The sequence below is a fragment of the Oryx dammah genome, unplaced genomic scaffold, assembly GCF_014754425.2.
Source record: "Oryx dammah isolate SB20612 unplaced genomic scaffold, SCBI_Odam_1.1 HiC_scaffold_27, whole genome shotgun sequence".
Classification (NCBI taxonomy): Eukaryota; Metazoa; Chordata; class Mammalia; order Artiodactyla; family Bovidae; genus Oryx; species Oryx dammah.
Window position 1 is genome coordinate 104,771,742 of NW_024070211.1, and position 24,501 is coordinate 104,796,242.

Below are 24,501 nucleotides of genomic sequence, written 5' to 3' on the forward strand. Positions count from 1 at the left end.
GTGTGGCAAGTAGATGTGAATATTGTGTACTTTATGTTTAGATGCATAAAATGTATACACTAAGGAAGAGAGATGGAGGGGCAAATACAAGTGCTAATGGAAAAAGTGAACCTCATTCAGAATGCTCACTTAAAAGGGAGGTCTGTAAAACAAACCCCAGGAGTTGCCTGCAATGCTTAATTATCCTAACCCCTACTTAGGTTGCTTAGGATATGCAGATTTTGTCAGAGGCTACAATTTAGTGTTGTTTTCCTGCACAACAACTTTTTATTACCAATATTAATGAAAGAAGTAGAGCACACAAAAACTTCATTACTAGTTATTTTTAAGAAATCAAACTACCTATTGAAAGGAAGAATATCTCCTCCTAGGATGAATGTCAGTAGTAAACAGTCATTATAAAATGTATAAGCAGTGAAAAGAAATAAATGGCAACACAGAGTTTGTAGTTGTGTGGAAACATCCTTGATCTGTTACCAGGAGACCTGGATTCTAGTTTTAGTACTGCCACAAAAAAAATTTTTGAGAGTCTGTTTTAATTTCAGGAGGGTAGGTGTAGTGATCTTTAGGATTTCTGCTTTGAAATTGTATAATTCTATGAAATAAGTGTCAGAAGAGTGTGGCACCCCTCTGTATCTAAATCATTACCTACATTTAATTTTAATATGAATCATGAGAGCTTTTATTCTTCTTACCCTCATGCCTTCAAACCGGGATAAAGCTCTCAGTGGTCTTAAAGCTCTTAATGTCCGTAGGGATTTGATGGCACCAAGTTCTGAGTAGCCAAGAGCATTGGCTACCAAGCTAACCAAAGAAACCTGAAGAAAAAACAAATATCAGTCAGTCCACCAGGAAATAAACTATTGACTAGAGGCATGAGATGTAATATCTCTTCTTTAGTGCCAATCAAACAAAGCTTTAGACAGCCCTTGGCAGCCTTCATTTTCTACACAGTAGTGTGCTCATTTTACCTTTCCAGTCTCATATTAATTGCTTTTCTTACCAGTGAAACTGGAGTCCTTGCCCACTTATGTAAACATCCATAAGGCCCTCCAGCTAGATATTTTACCCATGGAGCCCTTTTCAGCCTGAACATGGACCACTGATGATTCGGTATTTAATTCAAAAGTCATATCCTTCATAGATCTGTGTTTAACATCATTGATTAATAATCATACTTCATTTCCAAGTTTTGCGGTATCCTGGTTACATGTATTGCAGGCACTGACCATACTTCCAGGTCACATTAACTTCTTATGGACTGAAATGAAACATTCTTCTTTCAGTGTTTCTAATAATACCTGGTTGAATATCTTTAGTCAGTATATGTTGGATAAATAAACAAAGAAGAAAATATTGCCTGTAAAAACATTTTATCAGACCACATAGTTTCATAACAATGAAGTTTTTTTTTAACCTAAACTATTGGATTTATGAGTTAGAATACAATACCTCTCATTCAGAGTGATGATATATCTTTCTGATATTTACATAAATGTTGTTTTACTTAAATATATGAAAGGTTAAAGAAGACATGTCTTTTTTAGGAGGAAGAAGCACTATTTGCTTTGATTTTCTTTTAATAGGCTGGCTTAGTCACTTAGTCATGTCTGACTCTTTGCGACCCCATGGACTATAGCCTGCCAGACTCCTCTGTCCATGGAGATTCTCCAGGCAAGAATACTAGAGTGGGTTGCCATGCCCTCCTCCAGGGAAGCCAGCATTTATTAAGTGTTGAACATTTACTATATGCTAGGTTCTGTTCTGATTGTCTTACACCTATAAATCTCAAGAAGTATGTAGTATTACTTTTGCCTTTTCACTGATAAAGAAGTTGAGTTTCTCCCACAACTCTCCTCTTTAAAAAAAAAAAAAAAGATGTACAGGTAGAAAGAGATGAAGTTAGAATCCAAGTGATTGGACTTCAAAACTGTATCTTAATCTTTTCCCTCCATTACCAGAAATTCATTCTTAATCTGAACCACAAAACTCAAGAAATGACTTGAATGATTATCTTCATTTCTTGTAAGGATTATATATAGCTAGTCCTTTTCTTGATACAGAGGAGAGAGGATAATTTATACATCCACTGGATGGCCTCAGGACCGTGGTGTAGAGGTGACACCAAAACCAGAACTGAGATTTTAAGGCAGATGGAGCCACTATCCCCTTATTGTTAGTATTGAACAGAAAAATAAATGACTTGAATGTTAGACTTGACTAGTGGCAGTATAATTTACTGAGCTATTAATTTCTGTCTAGTGTTCACTGCTACAGAAGACTAGGAAGATGGGGAAGGTTATTATTAAACACGCAGGCCTTCTACATTCCGGACTCATTTGCCTCAGGAAGCATTCACAACTTCTTTAAGTTTCTGCAGCTGCTTCTGAAGACTTATCTTCCCAACCAGGTCCTGAGACCTGGGCATTTAAAGGGAACGTGAAAGTGTCAGTCGCTCAGTCTTGTCTGACTCTTTACGACCCCATGGACTATAGCCTGCTAGGCTCCTCTGTCCATGGAATTCTCCAGGCAAGAATACTACCATTTCCTTCTCTAGGGGATCTTCCTGACCCAGGAATCAAACCCAGGTCTTTTGCATTGGAGGCAGATTCTTTACCATCTTAGCCACCAGGGAAGCCCCATTTAAAGGGAAGTGGCAGGAAATTTCTCATGACTGTGACGTAAGGAAACTCATGCTTTAAAAGGAAAGGAAAGATAATGGCTAGAGCCAGGAGATTCTGAAAGGACAGCAAGTTGTGGCTTCAGAGCTGAGAGACACTACTTGCATATAACAACCCCATCACACTTGGGGTGGCTCTGTGCATTGCTAGAGAAGCTGGACACTAGTGAACCCCCCCTTTTTATGCACCTGTCATGTGTAGAATAAAAACTCATTTTATTGCATTAATTATTGTGAAAAACTAAATTGGACATGGCTGAGTGACTTCACTTTCACTTTTGACTTTCATGCACTGGAGAAGGGAATGGCAACCCACTCCAGTGTTCTTGCCTGGAGAATCCCAGGGCTGGGGGAGCCTGGTGGGCTGCCGTCTGTGGGGTTGCACAGAGTCGAACACGACTGAAGTGACTTAGCAGCAGCAGCAAATATTGTTTAAACTCAATTTTGAAGTTAATTTTAAAGATTTGAAATATTCTTAAAATTGGAAGATGATGCCTAATAGTGATGATGCCTAATAATGATGCCTAATGCACCCAATATTGGTGCATGCGGGCGTGCTCAGTCATGTCCAACTCTCTGCAGCTCCTTGGACTGTAGCTCGCTGGGCTCCTCAGTTATATTGGTAAGGTGCTGTAAAACTTACAATGATCTTTTCCACTCATGAGCTGTGTCTCAGAGTAGTCAAATGATTAGTCCAAGAAAAGGCAGCAAGGGGCAAGAATATAACTGGAGTTTCTGTTTTCAGGTCCAGTGTGATTTCCACCTCAGCAGCTTCATACTCGATCTTTCAAGACAGTGTTTTAGTCGCTTACGCTCAACACAGAAGACATTCTTACTAAGGTATCCTAACTGTAACAGAACCTCTTTACCAAAACCTGAATGTTAAACACAAAGTTACATGACTCTAGGTACCTTACTATCCACAAAATATATGAAACTGTCTGTGCTAGACGCCTCGGGGGTGCTTTAGTTGTCAGTCACACCTTCCACATTCCAGTGGCAGTTGAGACTGGGAACGAAAGTAATAATACAGGAAGGAGGTGATGGTTCTGAAGAAGACCTTGGAAGTCCTGTGATTGTTTAATGAACCAAATGATATGACATGATTTCCCTTAAAAATGGCTAAAGATAATTTTTTAACTTCAGTATAAGCAGTTAAAAAATTAAAACCATAGGATCACCTCCATACATTGAAATGATACATTTCAGTGCAAAAGCTTGCTTGATTTTTAATGGAGCAATTTAGAAGTGTTTCTATTAAAACCAGAAATGAAAAAAAAATGCCAGCTACTAACTATTTTCCCCCCAACATTATTAACACTTTCTGTAAAAAGAAATAAGAGCTAAAACAGTTAGAAAAGTAGAAGTCATTGTTTACGTATTTGTTAATGTTGACCTAAAAAAATCAGAATAAAATGAAAACTGCTATAAACAATAATATAATTACTTTAGGTTCTAATATATTTTCCATGTTAATTTTTTAAAGTTTATATGTATCTTTTGAAACTGCACAAAACTTAAAATATTATAAAGAAAAAACAGTATAAGAATAATCTAAAATATTATTGTTTTAAGAAGAGCAATCAGCAAGGACAAATTCCACCCAATATTAAAGCTAACTATAGGATCTTCAATAATTAAAGCTGTCATATAAATAAACAAAGAAGTAAATGAAACAAATCTAAATTGGACCCAAGGCATACTGGCATATCAGGTTTTAGCACATAGAAAATGGTAGTATTTTAAATGAGAGGTGAAAGAAACAAGGGGGACATTTTAAAATGTTTTAAAATGTCAAAATCATTTTGAGGACAATAGAATTGGAGCCTTACCTCACACCTTACACCACAATAAGTTCTAGATTGATCAAAAATTAAAACATAAAAATGAACAATGAAACAAAACTCAAAAATTTTTGAGAAAAAAAGCATGAGAAAATGTTTTAATAATCTTAAAGCAAATGGTCTTTATAAGCATAAGAAAAGCCAAAAAGGGAAGAAAAGGCTGATATATTTGACTAAATCGATATGAAAACCTTTTTACATGGCAAAAAAAGCTCAAAAGACAAAAGCCCAAGTCGGCAAATCAGTCATACCACATGTGACAGAATAGTAAACTTCCTTAATGTAAAAAGAAGTCCTACTAATCAGTAACAAAAAGGTCATTAACCATAACATACAAATTCCCTCTAAACTTTCATTTTAATATATTTGTTTGAACAGCACATTTATTTATACTCCTTATTGAAATTCAAATAAAAGGAAATCTAAAGAATACACAGAGAATGCACAAAGGGACAAGAAGAAAAAAGGTTTTAAAAAATTCTTGAGTTTAAAAAAAAATAAAGTGCCCTGGAACGATCACTTTCTCCACAGAGCAAAAGCAGCAGCAGAAACCCAAGTGCTTGCAGAAGTAAGTCAAATTTTCCTAGTGGGCTCTGAAAAGGCTCTGGACCTGGAGGCACCATGTTCTCCTAAAACAGGGGGTAATGCATGGCACTGAGAACAGAATTGATTCAAAGTCTCTACATAGGGAAGCTGGGCATTCTTGACTGCCTTCATCCACTTCTCCCCAGCTCTGCTAGAGAGCATAATACTCCTTCGCGGCTTACAAAGTAAAATCTGTATTTGCTACAAAGGTCAGAACATAGCAGCAATAAGCTGCATTGTGGTTGGATTTCCCTGTTAGACCACAAAAGCCTCTTTAATACATCATACAATGGAGGGTTTTCCATTAATACTATCATAGGGTTTAAACAGTCTGTGGTCTAACTGAGTATTTCCGAGAGCAGGCACCTAACGTTTCAGATTCCTGGGTGCATATCTCCTCCCTTTCAGCCCAGAACAGTTCTGTTTATTGTCAGATACACAGCTTCTAAAAAGGGCTTAGTTGGTAGTGAGGGACAGGTACAAAGCATCCATGGAAGTGATGGCAGAGGGCTCTTGGCAAAGATGGGAGACTGGGGATAGTGGATATGGCAGGATTCTTCAGCTGTGATGGGTAATGTAGGAGTGGAGTGAAGACCACCCAGTGTTTGAGAAATGAAGAGCAGTTCATAAGCATCATCAGTCAGGAATGAGAGTCCTTACACTTTTATATAAGGGGTGTTTGTAACCCAAGGCTGCTTTTTACTTTGGACATTTTTCTACTTTTATCATAGGTTTTTGCAGTTTATTTGTCTATAGCTTTTTACATGACTCGGAAATTCAGAGGAGGGCACGGCAACCCACTCCAGTATTCTTGCCCGGAGAACCCCATGGACAGAGGAGCCTGGTGGGCCACAGTCCATGGGATTGCAAAGAGTCAAACATGACTGAGCAACTAAGCACAGGAAATTCATAGTGCTCACCAGACATGTAAAGACATCTCAGTAATGATGGTTTTGTTTATGGCAGAGGGAAACTGGAGATAACCTTAGTGCTCATTCCTGGAGAACGGATGAGTAAATTCTGGTGGTACATCACTGAACTGCACTGTGGAATATAGATACTATGGGTTCCATAGGAATTTCATTTAAATATTCCAGACACCATTTATTTTAATAAAATGAGAATTTTGAATCAGGTGATTTCTAAGTTTGCTTTCTTGCCTGGAATTCTATGATTCAGTAATTTCAAGACAATTAAAGCAATATAAAACAATATGTTATTCACATTGGAAAGATAAATCACAGTAACTTTACTAATGGATATATTATCTTTAATCAAGTACTCACTCTACTGGAAAATACTTGAGTGCTGGTCTGATTGATAGCATGATTACTTATGGGGTATGTATTAATAATTGGGAATCTATCCTTAGGTTTAAGTATTATTATTTCTAGGAAAATAAGAATTGTTTTTGACATTTAATATAACAAACATATGTTATCGGGTTGGCCAAAAAGTTCATTTGGATTTTTCTATACAGAAAAAGTGAATGAACTTTCTATTGAACTTTTTGGCCAATGCAATATATAATAAGTTAATAGGTAAGGAATTATTCTGTGTCTAATTTCTTAATCTACAAAATCGAGATCATAACAGTGGATGCCAGGGTGGTGATTGTTATGATTAAATGATTTAAGGCAAAGATTAGTCATTATTAATATTATACATGAGAACCCTTATCTGCCTTCAGTTTCATGCTCAGAATCTTAGCAGTGGTGAGCTGGTATAATCTCTCACGGGAATGCTTTTAGAAAAAGAAAGAGCCATGTGGCTCTTTCTAGGAAGCCATTGCTTGGTCCAGCTAGTCATAGTGGTGTTGGTATGGTGTTGAAGAGAAGGGTTCAGACCTCCAATTCATTTTTCAGTTGGTAATCTGGAGTAGAATTTGCTGATTGACTGTGAGGTGTAAAAGAGAGGGAGAGGCTGAAGATAGGACATTTAGCTTAGCTTCATAAAAACACTACTACCAGAGTAAACAGGACATTCAGGAAGAAATGCATGATTGTAGGGTAAATGTAAGCATTGTACTCAGTCAGGAGGAGTGTCAGGAGGTATGATCTGGGAGGCAATTAGAAATGTGAATGGGGTTTAAGGAAAGACCAGAATTGTGCTAAAACTCATAGTCTTTTAAAACATGGAACACAGAATTTATGCTGTTAATAGGATTATTTCTTTAAACCTAGCCAGCGAAAATTTTTTCTTATTAATACACTGATAATGGTGAAAGAATTAGATACTCCCCAAAAAGGAGCAAAGTGAGTCATTCCTACTAGGAGGCATTTGCAGAAAAAGCCAAAGCACATACTAGACTGTTTACATAGAACTATGTCTGAGAGACCAGAAATTGATATGAAATGACAGTAATTTATAGCTATCCAGTTCTTTTATCTCGAAGTTCTCTTAATTTAATCAAATCTTTCCACAAGAGCTGCAGGTAAAATTCATAGCAGGTATGTACTGGTAAGACATCTTATTGTTTTCATTCACCATTGCCAAAGCCTGCCATCTTCAGAGTGTAACGTGAGAACTTTTTGACTAGTGCGAACTTTTTGACCTTTAAATTTATCTGGGCTCTGTTGCAAAACACAGAACAAAGAAGGAGTACAGTGCTAGACAGGGGTATCTCTGTTACCTATAGCTGTGTGACATCTCTAAATTTCATTTTATAAACCTCATTTTATTAGTAGCAAAGTAAAGGTAATATTAAGAATTACATCGCAGGATTGTTGAGGATTAATAATATATTATTGAAAAGATATACTGACAATGAGATTTGTAATGTAGGGGGTTAGGAAGTAGGGTCATTAGAGCCAGATTCCTTGGTTACAAAACCAGCTTAGCCTCTGTCTTGGTAGTGTTAGTCACTCAGTCGTGTCCAACTCTCACAGCTGTAGCCACGTGGACATAGCCCGTGGACTGTAGCCCACCAGGCTCTTCTGTCCACTTCAGACAAGAATACTGGAGTGGGTAGCCATTCCCTTCTCCAGGGGATCTTCCTGACCCAGGAATCAAACCTGGATCTCTTGTATCTCAGGCAGATTTTTTACCATCTGAGCCACCAAGCCTCTTTCTTATTTACTGTGTTTACAACAACAACCTTTCTTTGCTTAGTTTACTCATCTGCAAAATGAGAGTAATTTTGGTTTCTAATTTACAGAGTTTTGAAGATTAGGTGAATTAACATATATAAAGTGATTTTTGCCACAGTTGTACACAATAAGTATTAAATCAGAGTTACCAATTTTCTCTGTTATTAGGTAAGGCTCTTAATCAGTGCTATTCCCACAGGAAGGGCTAGGCATCTTGTTGTGGCTACTAATAGCAATAACAATTCTGGCTTCATTATTGAGGATGCTGATATGTCAAGAATAAATGTCAAGAACTAAGGTGGGGGTTACCAGATTCTAGATGTTGATAACAATTGAAAATACACATTAGAATCAGAAAATGTCCCTGTTCTGCTTTTGTTCACTTCATCAGAGCAGCTAATGAGGATTCTAAGGAGCACTTGAGCAAGCAGGACGTCTGAGTAGCAGATATCAAGCATCCATTTCAGCCACATCAGCAGCCTGTGCTGTCTGTAAAGTGGAAATTACTTGTGGGCAATAAATATTTTATGATAGTCGAATCTTTACCTGGAGTGTGTTTTGGACACTTAGCAGCTTAGAATAATTTAGAACCAAATTTGAAGTTGTCAGGATAGATGCCCAGTGTATTTTCTTAGGGATGAAATTTATGCAAAAATCTGTAAGGAGTATAAGAAATGTGATTTTTTTTCCCCATAAACTATGATCAATTTAATACATGTTCAGTTCATTCTGTGGATAATAATAGCACCTAAAATATAGCTTGTATAGTTATAATACAGGATAGTTTGGTTTTCATATGAAGATAGTATCTTTTGGTCTTTGGATAGGACAAAAAAGTTATACAGAATCAGAAAAAGTGGTCCATCGAGTATGCCATTCTGTCAAAGAAAGACATGGTTTAAGTTGTCTGACTTGATTCCAACCAGAATTATCATACTTGCTGTCTCTGTCTCCTCACCTCCATTCTTTCCTCAATTTTCCCAGTGTTTCTAGTACTCTATTCTAGTACTTTCATGAGACATCTCTTAACCATGACACCAGTGATATCCATTCTGCCAAAACTAACATCATTTCTCAGTACCCATGTCACTTGCCTTCCTTGCAGCCTTTGACTAAATTGATCCTCTGGACTTCTATGATACCATGTATATTCTGTTTTCCTTTTTTTTTTCCTAATTGCTACTTCTCAATCTAGTTTACTGGATTTTTTGTGTAATTTTTTTTTTTTTTGTAAAATACCTTGTTTTTTGTGTAACTTCTAAAAGTTGAAGTGTCCCTAGAGTTTGATCTGGGCTCTTGTGTTTATCATGTTGCATTCTCTGCCTACATGAGCTAATCCAGTTGATTCATGACTTCAAAAACCATCTATTTCCTGATGACTTCTCAATTAATAATCAGGTGTTAACTTCCCCTCGATCCCAAGCCTTGTGTAAACCTCACCGCATACTCTTCAATGTCTAATTGGCATCTCAAACTTAGTACATCCCTCTTCCATCTACCATCTGCTTGTCCTGTCAAGCCTGTTTTCTGATCTTCCTGATTCCAGTTAATGGTTTCATCTTCTACCCATTTGTTAAGATTGAAAAAAATATTTTTTGAATCTCCTTTTTCTTCATTCTTTATATCCAGTTCACCAGTAAGTCTTAACCACATTAGTCTAAGACATAATTTTCTCTTTCCTAGACCATTAACACAGTTCCCTCATTGGTCTCCCTGGTTTGATGTTTTTGCTGTTCCTTCTCCATAGCCAGATGTGATCATTTAAGAACAGTAGAACAGAACCATGCTCACCACCCCTCCCTTGAGTTTCCCATTGTAACTGTCATCAGTATACATTAAATTACATTCTCGGCTTTTGGGCTATGATGTAGTATTGGAACTTCATGGGTGGCACAGTGGTAAAGAATCCACCTGCCAGTGCAGGAGACACGAAAGACACAGGTTCGATCCTTGGGTTGGGAAGATCTGCTGGAGCAGGAAAAGGCAACCTACTCCAGTATTCTTGCCTGAAAAAGTCCATGAACATGGATCGGAAGAATCAATATAGTGAAAATGAGTATACTACCCAAAGCAATTTACAAATTCAATGCAATCCCTATCAAGCTACCAGCGGTATGTTTCACAGAACTAGAACAAATAATTTCAGGATTTGTATGGAAATACAAAAAACCACGAATAGCCAAAGCAATCTTGAGAAAGAAGAATGGAACTGGAGGAATCAACTTGCCTGACTTCAGGCTTTACTACAAAGCCACAGTCATCAAGACAGTATGGTATTGGCACAAAGACAGAAATATAGATCAATGGAACAAAATAGAAAGCCCAGAGATAAATCCACACACATATGGACACCTTATCTTTGACAAAGGAGGCAAGAATATACAATGAAGTAAAGACAATCTCTTTAACAAGTGGTGCTGGGAAAACTGGTCAACCACTTGTAAAAGAATGAAACTAGATCACTTTCTAACACTGCACACAAAGATAAACTCAAAATGGATTAAAGATCTAAATGTAAGACCAGAAACTATAAAACTCCTAGAGGAGAACATAGGCAAAACACTCTCCAACATAAACCACAGCAGGATCCTCTATGATCCACCTCCCAGAATTCTGGAAATAAAAGCAAAAATAAACAAATGAGACCTAATTAAAATTAAAAGCTTCTGCACAACAAAGGAAAATATAAGCAAAGTGAAAAGACAGCCTTCCGAATGGGAGAAAATAATAGCAAATGAAGCAACTGACAAACAACTAATCTCAAAAATATACAAGCAACTCCTGCAGCTCAATTCCAGAAAAATAAACGACCCAATCAAAAAATGGGCCAAAGAACTAAATAGACATTTCTCCAAAGAAGACATACGGATGGCTAACAAACACATGAAAAGATGCTCAACATCACTCATTATTAGAGAAATGCAAATCAAAACCACAATGAGGTATCACTTCACACCAGTCAGAATGGCTGCGATCCAAAAATCTGCAAGCAATAAATGCTGGAGAGGGTGTGGAGAGAAGGGAACCCTCTTACACTGTTGGTGGGAATGCAAACTAGTACAGCCACTATGGAGAACAGTGTGGAGATTCCTTAAAAAATTGCAAATAGAACTGCCTTATGACCCAGCAATCCCACTGCTGGGCATACACACTGAGGAAACCAGAATTGAAAGAGACACATGTACCCCAATGTTCATCGCAGCACTGTGTATAATAGCCAGGACATGGAAACAACCTAGATGTCCATCAGCAGATGAATGGATAAGAAAGCAGTGGTACATATACACAATGGAGTATTACTCAGCCGTTAAAAAGAATACATTCGAATCAGTTCTGATGAGATGGATGAAACTGGAGCCGATTATACAGAGTGAAGTAAGCCAGAAGGAAAAACACCAGTACAGTATACTAACACATATATATGGAATTTAGAAAGATGGCAATGATGACCCTGTATGCAGGACAGCAAAAAAGACACAGATGTGTATAGCGGAGTTTTGGACTCAGAGGGGGAGGGAGAGGGTGAGATGATTTGGGAGAATGGCATTGAAACATGTATAATATCATGTAAGAATCGAATCGCCAGTCTGTGTCCGATGCAGGATATGGCATGCTTGGGGCTGGTACATGGGGATGACCCAGAGAGATGTTGTGGGGAGGGGGGTGGGAGGGGGGTTCATGTTTGGGAACGCATGTACACCCGTGGTGGATTCATGTCAATGTATGGCAAAACCAATACAGAATTGTAAAGTAAAATAAATAAATAAATAAAGAAAGAAAGAAAGAAAGAAAGAAAAAGTCCATGAACAGAGGAGCCAGGCGGGCTACAATCCATGGGGTTGCAAAGAGTTGGGCACAACTGAGCGGCCAAGCACACATTAAATAACAGAAAACATGAACTTCTTACCAAGGCCCTTGGGTGTCTTTCTGAAGTCAGCATCTATTACTATTGCCTGTGTTTCATCACGCACAAGCACAACAGTTTTTTTTTTTTTCCGTCTCTTGAGTGTCCTTGGCTCATACTTCAAGGTCTTGAGATTGCTTTTTTCTAATCCCTCAGGTATTCAAATAACTGGCTCATTGTTATAGTCAATGTCTATGTGCCCCTCAAATTCATATGTTGAAACCTGGTCCCTAGTGTGAAGGTATTTGGAGAGTCTTTGAGGGGATTAGGTCATGAAGGCAGAGCCCTCATGGGTGGGATTAGCGCCTTTACTTATAAAAGACACCCCAGAGAGCTTGTTTGCCCCTTCCTCCATGTGAAGACATAGTGAGAAGACTGCTGCCTATGAATCACGAAGTGGGCTCACACCAGACACCGAATCTGCTGGTGCTTTTTCCTGGGGCTTTGCAGCCTCCAGAACAGTGAGAAATAATCTGCTGTTTATAAGTCACTACATCTATGATATTCTGTTGAGTGTGTATGTGTGATCAGTCATGTCCAACTCTTATGACCCCATGAACTGTAGCCTGTCAGGCTTCTTTGTCCATGGAATTTTCCAAGCAAGAATCCTGGAGTGGGTTGCCATTTCCTACTTCAGGGGATTTTCCCAACCCAGGGATCAAAACTATGTCTCCTGGATTGCAGGGAGATTCTTACTACTGCACCACCGGGGAAGCCATGATACTCTGTTACAGCAGACCAAATGGACTAAGACACTTTCTTGTTTATCTTCCCAAAAGACACCTTCCATAGACACTCTGGCTAATACTCTCCTCCAGCTCCCATTCTGTAATCCTTCTCTATCTCATTACCCTGTTTTCTTCTATAGCAGTGGTCATCATCTGCTTTTATCTTATTTTTGGATTTGATTTGTTTACATCTTTACTGTCGATTTTATTTTCCCCTAGAGTGTTAAATCCCATAGATCTAATAGAGCTTGATTTGTCTTATTCATATCTCCTTTATTTAAAAGAGCTTGTGGCCCAGTGTTCGGAATTTTTGTTAGATTAATGAATGCATGTTAATGGAATGTTAATGAATGCATACTACCTTTACTTGGAGGTAGGGAATTGAAAAGATTACATTTGTACATAGATAAATTTCTCAAAGTTTAAAAGCCTGTTTCTTCTAGTTTGAAGTTACTTCATATATACTTCAGTTTGGGGAGTTTTGCTTTGTTTCCTATTGAACCTTCTGTGACTCTTTGTTAAAACATTATACCTGATGGACTGTGAACTGATTTAAGCATGTTTTGCTTGTACTTTCAAAAACTATTTTAACTCTACATTTACTTTAGCTTACTGGATCCAGTGGTCTGAGATTAAGTTGTTAGTTAAGGTTACATTAATTCATGCATTTTAGTCCCTTCTTCAGGAAAAAGAAGAAAATAGATTCATTTACTATAACATAACTTGCCCAGAGGTACCCAGTTCCATTCTACTATTAATAATCTAAATGTACTAAAAGGAAAGTAACTTGGGAGGCACCATTCTTTGACATTATTCACTAGATAATTAAGTGTCTATATTAGGTTTCTAAGGATTCAAATGTGATACAAGACTTTGATAGATTTTTGCATTATATTTATTCTTTCTATATGAGGGAAATGCATGGAAATAAAGTACAGTGTAATGAGTATTTCAGTGAATATAAATTTTTCAGTAAATTAAAATATTTCAGGAAATTTGAGAATTTTCTGGAGAAGTTCTGTCACATTTGTAAGTGATCTTCATACATGACAATTTTTTTTTTTTTGGAACTGGAGAAGATTCTTATATATTTTGTGTTCCATCATTTCAGGGAAAAGCTGGAAATTATAAATGCTGAGTTCCAAAGCCAGTATGAAGATATAACTATAACATTTGTACCAGTTAGATGAGAAATCTACAGGGCAAAGGAACACTGAATTGAGAATTAGGAAATTAGGACACTAATCTCAATTTTGTTACTAAGTAGTTGTGCTATTTTAGGAGAATTCTTTAAACTGAGGCTTTAATTTACAATAAACTGTTTAGAGTTGGACTGTGAAGAAGGCTGAGTGCCGAAGAATTGATGCTTTTGAACTGTGGTGTTGGAGAAGACTCTTGAGAGTCCCTTGGACTGCAAGGAGATCCAACCAATCCATTCTGAAGGAGAACAGCCCTGGGATTTCTTTCGAAGGACTGATGCTAAAGCTGAAACTCCAGTATTTTGGCCACCTCATGCGAAGAGTTGACTCATTGGAAAAGACTCTGATGCTGGGAGGGATTGGGGGCAGGAGGAGAAGGGGACGGAGATGGCTGGATGGCATCACTGACTCAATGGATGTGAGTCTGAGTGAACTCCGGGAGTTGGTGATGGACAGGGAGGCCTGGTGTGCTGCGATTCATGGGGTCGCAAAGAGTTGGACACGACTGAGCGACTGAACTGACTGAACTGAACTGAAACTGCTTAGAAGACTGTGCAAATAAAGTCTAGATACTCTTTAAGGTCCATTCCAGCTGCAGAATACAAAAATATTAGACTTCTCTGTTTGGAAACTTCAGGACAACACTGAGATTCTTCTCTATTATTCATTAAAGACCAGACATGAAAAATTGGAAGTAATTTCTGATTTATTAATAGTGACTTGACTGCAGAGTTCTTCTCAATTCAAAGGGTTGAACATGCATTTTGGTTATAGAACTATGAGTGTATATGTGGGGAGAAAAGGGAGTAGCATTTAGATAGGCCCAGACTTGTCAAAGATGATAAAAAGAATGAATAAACAGATACAGCAATCATTGATTCACAGGGACAAGTGTTAGAACTAAAAATAAGGTGCTTTATGATCATTGGGAAACAGCTAGAGATAGTGCTTAAAGCACCTTTTTGAGGGTCAGGAGGGAGACTTAGAAGCCTTGTGCACTGGAATATCACAGACTACAAAAGACCAGCTTACTGTAATTTTGCCCCCAATGCCTCTCCGTTGCTACAGTAAAAAAGTAGGCTGTAAGTCTACAGGTCTCATTATTGATACAGTTCCCATGACTACTCACTTCATGGTAATCCGATTCAGAACAGGACTTCTACACCTAACTCTTTGCCTGGTAAATATCCCATTAGCTACTGGGATATCTAACTACCTATGTAAGAATGGTAATACATTTTATTGTCTCTGTGGACTTGTGGCTGAATGAATACAGTAAATAGGTTATTTTAACATTATTCAGCAACATGCATTCTAGTAAGGGATTAAAGTGCAATCCTGACAGTTTCCTGGCCCCAAAGCTGTCTTGATTTTACCTCCTAGAGACACTTTTTTTTTCAATTGTGCTTTTAATGAGCTACACCTGTCAATTAACAGATTGTTAGATATTCCTTACCTTCAGACCCTTAACTTTCACAAAAAGAAGGAACTCTGTCTGTGTTTTCTCTTACTACTGTCCACATTGTTAGGACCTCTTCTACTGCTTTCCCATGAGATTTTCCTCATTTTTGTGTTTACTGTAGTTTTTATAAGGTAGTTGCATAATTGTGGTGGAATTAGTGCAACTAGGTTCTAATTAAAGTCAAGGTTTAAATTATAGAAATAAATGAAATATCACACTTGCCTTTAAAAAATAATTTTATAAAAATCACTTGGGATACTTACATCGACGATCAAGAAATCTAGCCAGCACCAGGCATTAGTGAAATACGTCTGAAATCCATAAGCTACCCATTTGAGAAGCATTTCCAGGATGAATATGTAAGTGAAGACCTTGTCGGCATATTCTAGCATGGTTTTAATAGTCTTTCGCTGTTCAATGTATATGTCTTCAAAAGCCTGTGAATCAAGAATGCTTTTATTTTACTTGAATGGCTTGCCTGCACCAAATACTTGATAAAATTGCAAGTAGTATACTTGGCACAAAGCACTAATTTGAGAAATATTGGCTAATATTAGATTGACATGGAACCAGACAAAATCTAAAGACTGAAGCTAATGGAAAATATTGGCAAGGAAATGCCAATATCTTTACTGATTTAGTGTATGCTTTCTTCCCTGCCTCTCACCCCGTAATATCTATCTCAATTACTACTACAAAGACATGCTTTTAGAGAAGCAATGTAAACTCAGAAAATAACCAGAAGTTCTGTTAATGAGGGGTAGACTTGGCCTATTCTAACCTTACTTTCATTGATGCTCTGAATAATCTGGCTCATTTTGAAAGAATAAATTAGTTAGACATAAAAAAAATCCACCATCAGTCCATAAATATTACTATGACTGTTAGGGAGAATTGGATGGGATTTGACATAGTAGGTAATGTAGTTACAGAATATCCCTATAAATGGTTGTCTCAGTGAGGAAAACATCTATTAGAAAAACACCAGATGAGAAATTCTATTTATTCCATGATTTATTCCTTACTGAATTTTGTATAGTTAAACCCTGGGTGCCAAGCTCTGCCAGGTGTAGATGTACCTCTTGTTTTGCTCCTTAAACTAAGGGTATGCTTCTGGTATTTTTTGAGTAAAACTATTTCACTGCTGCTGCTGCTGCTAAGTCACTTCAGCCGTGTCCAACTCTGTGTGACCCCAGAGACAGCAGCCCACCAGGCTCCCCTGTCCCTGGGATTCTCCAGGCAAGAACACTGGAGTGGGTTGCCATTTCCTTCTCCAATGCATGAAAGTGAAAGTGAACGTGAAGTCGCTCAGGTGTGTCCGACTCCTAGCGACCCCATGGACTGCAGCCCACCACTAGAACCTGATTCTTGCCAATATGTGTCATACTCACCAAAGCACCACTGCTGAGAAGAATCATGAAGACAATGAAAGTCTCAAACCAGTTGTGTTCAACAATGCTGTAGCAGGTTTTCCGAAGATTCCACCAGATTTTTCCTTTGCCTTCTTCTATACTTACTTGACAGAATGGAAATTTTTTAATACATCCTAAAAGACAGCATACATTGTAATAAATTAGAAAAATATATTTCCATCTTATGTAGGAAGAAATTAACTTTGCTGCTCCCTCCCCATCCTAGTCTCAGATCATCATTCTATAAAGTAACTGGCTACTTCATTCTGTAGTTATTTTCAGCATACATCCTATATAGTGAATCATTCTCAGACACACATATCAGCCAGTTACCTAGAATTCAAGGAATTACTTTACCGAGAGTTACCTGAGTATAAACAGTTCCATTCTTGAACACTGCATAGGATCCCTGTTTGCCTCAAGGCCAATCATAGATAAGGACACCTCTGAGGTTTGGGGAAAAACTACATGTTCAAATTGTTTATTCATTTTTTTGATGTGATCCTGGATTTTGACTCACTTCTTTTCACATGGAAAATCCCTCTGTCTTCCTGGGTATCATCCTCTGTCAGTTTTCCCAAGCTATTTATTTTCAACCTCAGAGCTTTTCTTAGTCACACCTATGACTCATCTTGTCAGTCAGTATCTCTCTTCCTTTGTCCTCCCCCTCTTCTCTTTCATATTATTTCTAACTTCCATCCACTCTTGGGCTCTCACTGTCTGAGTTACTACTTATGGGATTCAGTCCAATCACACTGAATCAGCAAATCTTTATTGATTGGTGTGCTGGACACTGTACTGGTGGCTGTGAAAATAACTTGGTGTCCCTGCCAAGGCTCTGCAATGCATCTATATCCCCCAACAGCTCTGGTCACAGCACAAATTAACCACATCTGAAACTGTAAGAGATGGGGTATAGTTATTGCAGCATCTATAAACCAAATCACAACATTGCCTGTGAAGTCTGAAGGGATTGCTTTATCAATAATGAGAAGATGTTCCAGAATACCATTTATCTCCTAGGGTTCACTTCTCCACATTCTGGGATGAAAAAAAGGACATGTCAAATTATCTTATTGTCCAGGCACAGGAACTGCTGTAGTATAATCAGGAAATACAGATAAATGAACTTTTTGGAAGAAAAGAGCAAAACAAAGATAAATATACCTTCACTGTTTCTTTGAAATATTTCATTCAAGTGAGGTATATTTAGTCTCTATAAGGAAAGAAGGGAGTTTGGTTATAACCATATTAGAGATTGTTTACCTTCAGTAAAACAAGCTTCTGGTTTAAGGTCCTCCTCAGGTTCAATTTCAGCTTGTTCACCTTCTCGAGGTGGAGCAACATCAACTGTACTTCCTTCAGATGAGCTGGTTGCATTTAATTTCTGGAAATAAAACCCCATTGCAAAAATGTGATTTTTCTTCCCTTTTAATCCATCAGTTTGAAAATGCTCGAACGTGGTGTGAAAAAAATGGTGGTGGTAGTGATAGTATTGGCTCTCTTAACAGTCCTGATAATTTTGTACTCATAATTTAACATAAAGTCCTATTAGTCAAAACAACATAACTACTAACTTGATTCAGACAGAAAATGGTTAGAGAGCATTCAGTATGGGTGATTTGGAAAGGAGTGATTATACTGATTAACTTCATAATCTCTGTTTGTCTATGGATGCCATGTGAAAATAATTTCATACATTAATACTCAGGCCAAATTGAGAATAGTTTGATAAGTTTGGTATACTGACATTCACAATTGATTACATTAATTAAAATGCTTCAAATCAAATTGTTATTTCCACTCTTCCAATGGAAATTTTCAGAGGGCAAAGAATATTACCAGTTGTCTATAACTGCAGTTCATGTTTCTGTAATTTTAGAAAGGAAGAGCAGCAGATTAACATTAGTCACAGTCATTATATTTCAACTTTGTGCTATATTTTTCTCTGGCTTACATAATTTTCTTCTTACTTTACAAGCTGAAAAATGATGGATCTTTCTCTCTCTCTTTTTGAACTGCTTAAATGAATTCAATACTTGCCAAAGAATTCTAAATGAAATGGAAATTTCTTCATGAATGACACTGCTCAGAATCTATATAGACTTTCACTAGGAGAGTATTCTGAATTCAGCATGTTATCAGGCTGTGAATTTTTCCTTTAAATAAATCACTGTGACTTGCCACATGGCTAGGAAGAGCCACTTTAGTGTTGCAAGAGTAAATATCTTATAAGAACTCTAATACCACTTGGGAAGACAGTATGGATGTGGAATTTTTTATGAAAAGTGATGCAAAGATGTCACATATAGCACAACCAGGCAATGTAAAGCTTTTAGAATGAAAGCACATTGACATGTTAATGGTTTCAAAGGCCCCATTAACTTTAGTAACTGAGAAGTAGGGTCACTCTGCCCTAGCCCTCTGAAAGAGTTGACATGTTACTGAAAAATATCTGAATGACTACCTAAATATAGGTCGTATTGGAAGATATCTGACTCAAAATTTGTAGCTTTTTGAAATCACCATGCAAATGTTAGTTTAATATTTTATAATGTGAACACTGAAGAGTAATATCCAGGTGATACTTTCGGTGGTATTACTTGGAGGATGAGGTTAACTATGTCCAGTTAAATATATTATGAAAGTTACCCTAAGTCAAGATATAATTCTATAGCAAAATATCTCCATGTCCAAAATATGCTAAGGAGAGAATAAGCCATCAATTATGGCTGATGGTTTACAGGATTATTATAGTAAAAAAGTTTTACCATTAAAATCCTCTACTTTTTGTAGAGGTGAAAGTTCAAGACATATTTTCTTCTCTCAAAATTTTTCCACTTCTTATAGCCAGAATGTCTTTATTTTGTAAGAAAATCCCAGGAAAGCTGCTGCTGCTGCTGCTGCTGCGTCACATCAGTCGTGTCCGACTCTGTACGACCCCATAGACGGCAGCTCACCAGGCTCCACCATCCCTGGGACTCTCCAGGCAAGAACACTAGAGTGGGTTGCCATTTCCTTCTCCAATGCATGAAAGTGAAAAGTGAAAGTGAAGTCGCTCAGTAAGTGTCTGACTCTTAGCGACCCCATGGACTGCAGCCCACCAGGCTCCTCCATCCATGGGATTTTCCAGGCAAGAGTACTGGAGTGGGGTGTCATTGCCTTCTCCAAGGAAGGCTACTGCTGAATAGAATTGCAGTAGCTTCTGGTAAATCCAAAAACACTAAATAACTCTTCCCTTTCAGTTTTACTGGTTTATAGGTTGGACACTATGACATTTCATGAGTGGCAGCAATAATATCCACTGTATAAATAAAACCAATAAGAAACCAAATTATTTTGAGGTTAGTTATAAAAAGCTTAATGTTTCTTCTTCCTCTTGGCCAATCCAAGCTGAAGAATTTATTCTGAGCCCGGTCATGATCCCCTTTCCATGAAGCTTTTCTTTATTATGATTTCTCCATGTTAAATTTTATATAACATTTTGTCCGTAATACTTGTTTGCTTTGACCAAATATTCTCAGAAATATATATGTACATTTTATATATATATACATAAAATTGTATAATTATGTACATATATACACATATATATTAGAATGTACACACATACACATATTTATACACCAAAAGATCCAAGCATAGAATAGACACTAAATAGGCTGAATTTATGAAAAATGAATAAATGAATGAGTGAATGCATTTTGTTATTATTCTTATAGAGAGAATTATAGTGTTTAGATAATTTGATCTCTTCATTTTGATACACAACTCAGTTGTGGCCTTTAGAGAAGGTTTACTTTTATTAGAAAATGCATTTTCTTAATGAATAAAAATTAATTAATGATATTTTAGTGATAAAAGCATGTTTCCAAAATGTTTCTCTAAAATATTGGCAGACATTCAATAAAGAAATCTGAAGGAAGAAAGTAATAAGCATATATGTATATATGCAAAAATACACATATACTTTTCCATTTGAAAACTTTAGAAAATATACTCACCCTTCACTTCTTATTTTACCACTGTTAATACAGTTGTGAAATGTTCAATTTTTTGCATTATAATTCTCTGTCATATATTATTCAAGAGTCTTATATTTAAATACAAATACTTATTTAAAGCAAATCCTTCACAGCACAAGTAATGGTAGCCATTAATCTGAATGACAGTTCTGCTGTTTACCAAATATTGACCTCTGGCTGTATCTTTGTTGTTGGTATTGTCTTTAGATTGTGAACTTTTGTGAATGTGGTTAATGTATGTTTGAATATAAATAATTTCAATTTTCTAAATGTCTGTGGAAGTTATGTACATTGTAAAGCAGAGAGGGTCAGTGTGTGAGCTAGTTTACCTCCATCTGCCTGGCATTATGAAGCGTAGCATGTCTTTTGGAAACAGACAAGGACTAAACAATAACAACAAATTCTGTTCTCAAATGAGCAAAACCCATTTTACATGAAGAATTGCTTCATTGTTATCCAGGAGTTTTTCTGAGTATAAGTATAAACTCGTCAATCTTATGCTCTGGAAAACTCCTTCAGGAATGTTCAGAGACTTGATGTACCAAAGCTTAAAAATAGTTGGCAGGCTAGTGTTCTTGTCACTAAAAACTGCTTTGTGGAAGGCTCCTTTACCTCTGGAAATTGACATAAAGCTAATCTTGATAGCTGGAGAGTCAGTCTTATTCATGGTATAGTCTCCCTAGGCACCATTTTTTATCATACAAAAGTACATACACTTTATCCTATGAATTTATAAAAATGCTGTATCAACTATATAAACAATTTAAAGCTGTGAATTTATCTACATTTATAAATTAAAACTTAGACTGTGTTCTTATTAAGTTGCAGCAACTTACCAATTAAGATATACAGCCTGAGTTTTAGTCACTGGAAACATACAGAATTTTACTCCTGTATTTTTTAATTTTAAAATTTATATCCTAGAAAACTACTTAAGCATTTAAAATTCTGTACATGGATATGATACTATCTTCACAATCTAAACACTTCTAATTAAATTCATCACTTTGGCATTCATACTCTGATAGAGAGTAATTTGTGATACATTTTATCATAACCATACCAAAATGGCTTCCAAATTTATTTAAAAGCGTGTAACTAATTTAAAAGCAGGTGACTAATGATAAATACAAAGTATAACTTACTTTCTTTAAATTGCCATAGCTGTGATACTACAATGATAAAAAACAAAAAACCAAAGAAACCTGAAATGAAGTTTTCCACATTAAGGAACTTGGTGACTATACTAAATAACTAAAATTAATACTTGTTCTAAATTAGTCAGAAAAATGTAATGAGGTATATAGACATAACAGTAGAAAGCTTCCATATAAAGCCACATAGTACAAGCTCATCACTTGTTTCCTTGTACTATTTTCTCCCTACCCGTCCAATATTTTATGACACTTAAGGTAGACTCTTCCATCCCTTGTAGAAACTGCAGAGTCTACAGAGGGATGATGGCTTATGCTCTACAAATGCACACTGGAAAGCAGGTTTGAAGATGCAACATTCTCCAGGCCTAATTCAGCCACAGAAAACATGCCTGGCTGTAGCAGAAGCCTGGCGCAATGCTGTGGAAGCTGCGCGCTGATCCAAGAACCATGTTGTCAAAGACATGGTACCTGAATGTCAAGTGTTCAGGGTTAGCTGCAAATACGACTCATAAGAAATGACAGAATCAGCCCCCCAAATGGCCACTTCCCCTCTGATAACATGATCTTATTTAGAAATTCCCCTTTATGGCAAATATGGCTCTTAATTTTTATCCAATTAAATAGTGAAATTTAACTTTCAGAAATAGAAGAGAATGTTAGCAACTGGCCTACTTCCACCGAAATGCGCTCACATTTCATTTATTTTCAATCAGCTATCAAATGTTTGACTCTCACAAATTGCTGTATGATTCAAAAGGCAAAAATAAAAGATTCAGCCATTACAGATTGCCTTTAAAATCTAGCCATTTCTTTAAAAACTTCTGAGTTTCGTCTTGCAAGTAGAAGCAGACAATCTTTTGGTTATACAATCTCTCAGGGCCTTAGTCTGATCTTTTGGATATGCATATCCATATCTTGACTTGGGATATCTCACTTGAAGAACAGGTAGCCACACAGTGAGGCCATGAGGCTCCTATTCCAAGGCACAAAGAACATGACTAAAACCAACAACTCTTTTCTGGACTACTCACTGAATGGTGAAAAATATAAACCACCTCTATTTGGTTTGACCTCAGCATATTTTGTGCAACAACCCTGATGCTCCTTTTATTTTGAAAGAGCCTTACTAAGAACACAATATAGGAAATTGAAATTAATTATATGGTGGTTGAAGGGTAAGGCAGAGGGGCATCCAGCAGGCCAAGGAAAAGATGGTTTATCTTAGGAAGATATACAAGAATTTCTATCTAAACTTGCCCTACTTTTTATTTTAGCAGAAATAAACTGAAGCACCAAAATCATTCCCTGAAGATCAAGATAAGTTTGAAATGTCTCACATTCAATTTCACAAAGAACATTTGGAAGGCAGTGAGAACCTAATAGAAATGGGAAGCTAGAGGTTTTCTCCCATTGCTCTCCAGATTCTGAAAACAGAGCACAGGGCCTTTTCCAGAGGGGTACATACGTGCTTGGGACCTTCAGTCAAGCATCATTTTCAAAGTTTCCATAATGGCTTTGAAAAAGAGGGAATCTTTACAAACATTGTGTAAAAGGTAATTTTCCAATACCATTTAATTCTGCCCTGCGTGTGAAGAAAAAATAATCAGATTTTCTTCAATGACTAATAATATATTGTTTTACTCCTAAAACTAAAAAGTTGTTGCTAAGTAAAATTACATAAATCGCCAGGGACCATATTTTTTTCTAGTTTTTATTAATAATTTAATGACTAAATTTGTTGCATTTTACAATTAATTCTCAGTTATTCCTAAAGAAGAAGAGAGTATGTATTAATTAAACCTGGAGACAAACCACAAGATCTAGTCAGATTTTTTTTTTTCCCCACCAAAAGCCTTGAAAACTTTTCATGAACTAATCCTCATGAACTTTTTACTTTTGCTTTTCAATTTTTTTTTTAAGAACACTCACTATGGCTGATATTCCAGTAACAGGAAAAGTTGAGTCAAGAGAAATTACCTAAAGATTTATTTCATCCACAAACCTACATTAATTTTTGGAAATATCCTTTACTCATCATAAAACTATAGTTAATAATTAATAATAATCAAACGTAGTCTCCTTTTTGCCTGCTCAGTTTGGGGTTGAACATATAGGGAGAAATTAATGTAGATCAGGGGAAAAAGACCTAACGGAGACACTGAACCCATTGCTTAATGATCACGATGCAGTGAATTTTTCCTAGCCTGTATCATGTTGCTTTTCATCTTTTAATTACTTTATAATGATCACTTAGAGTTCTGCAGACACATGACTTAACAACTTTTCCAAACTACACGAAAATCCAAGATATGTGGTGCCCAAATGTATACAGACTATGGCCCTTCATATCCAAACATTCATGATCACCTTATTCTTTTTTTTTTTTTTTAACAGAGGCTTCCCACAAAACATGAAA

General features: G+C 36.8%; 1 protein-coding gene across 1 annotated transcript in view; it reads right to left on the reverse strand.

The window, feature by feature from the left end:
• The window catches only part of SCN3A (sodium voltage-gated channel alpha subunit 3), an 87,641-nt gene that overhangs the window by 10,650 nt on the left and 52,490 nt on the right, over positions 1-24,501 (reverse strand). Inside the window, exons 17-20 of the mRNA XM_040229262.1 lie at positions 18,170-18,290; positions 16,883-17,037; positions 15,755-15,928; positions 696-818 (exon numbers count right to left, since the gene is read on the reverse strand). Coding sequence (XP_040085196.1) covers positions 696-818; positions 15,755-15,928; positions 16,883-17,037; positions 18,170-18,290 — 573 coding nt within the window. The remainder of the gene's footprint in view (positions 1-695; positions 819-15,754; positions 15,929-16,882; positions 17,038-18,169; positions 18,291-24,501) is intronic.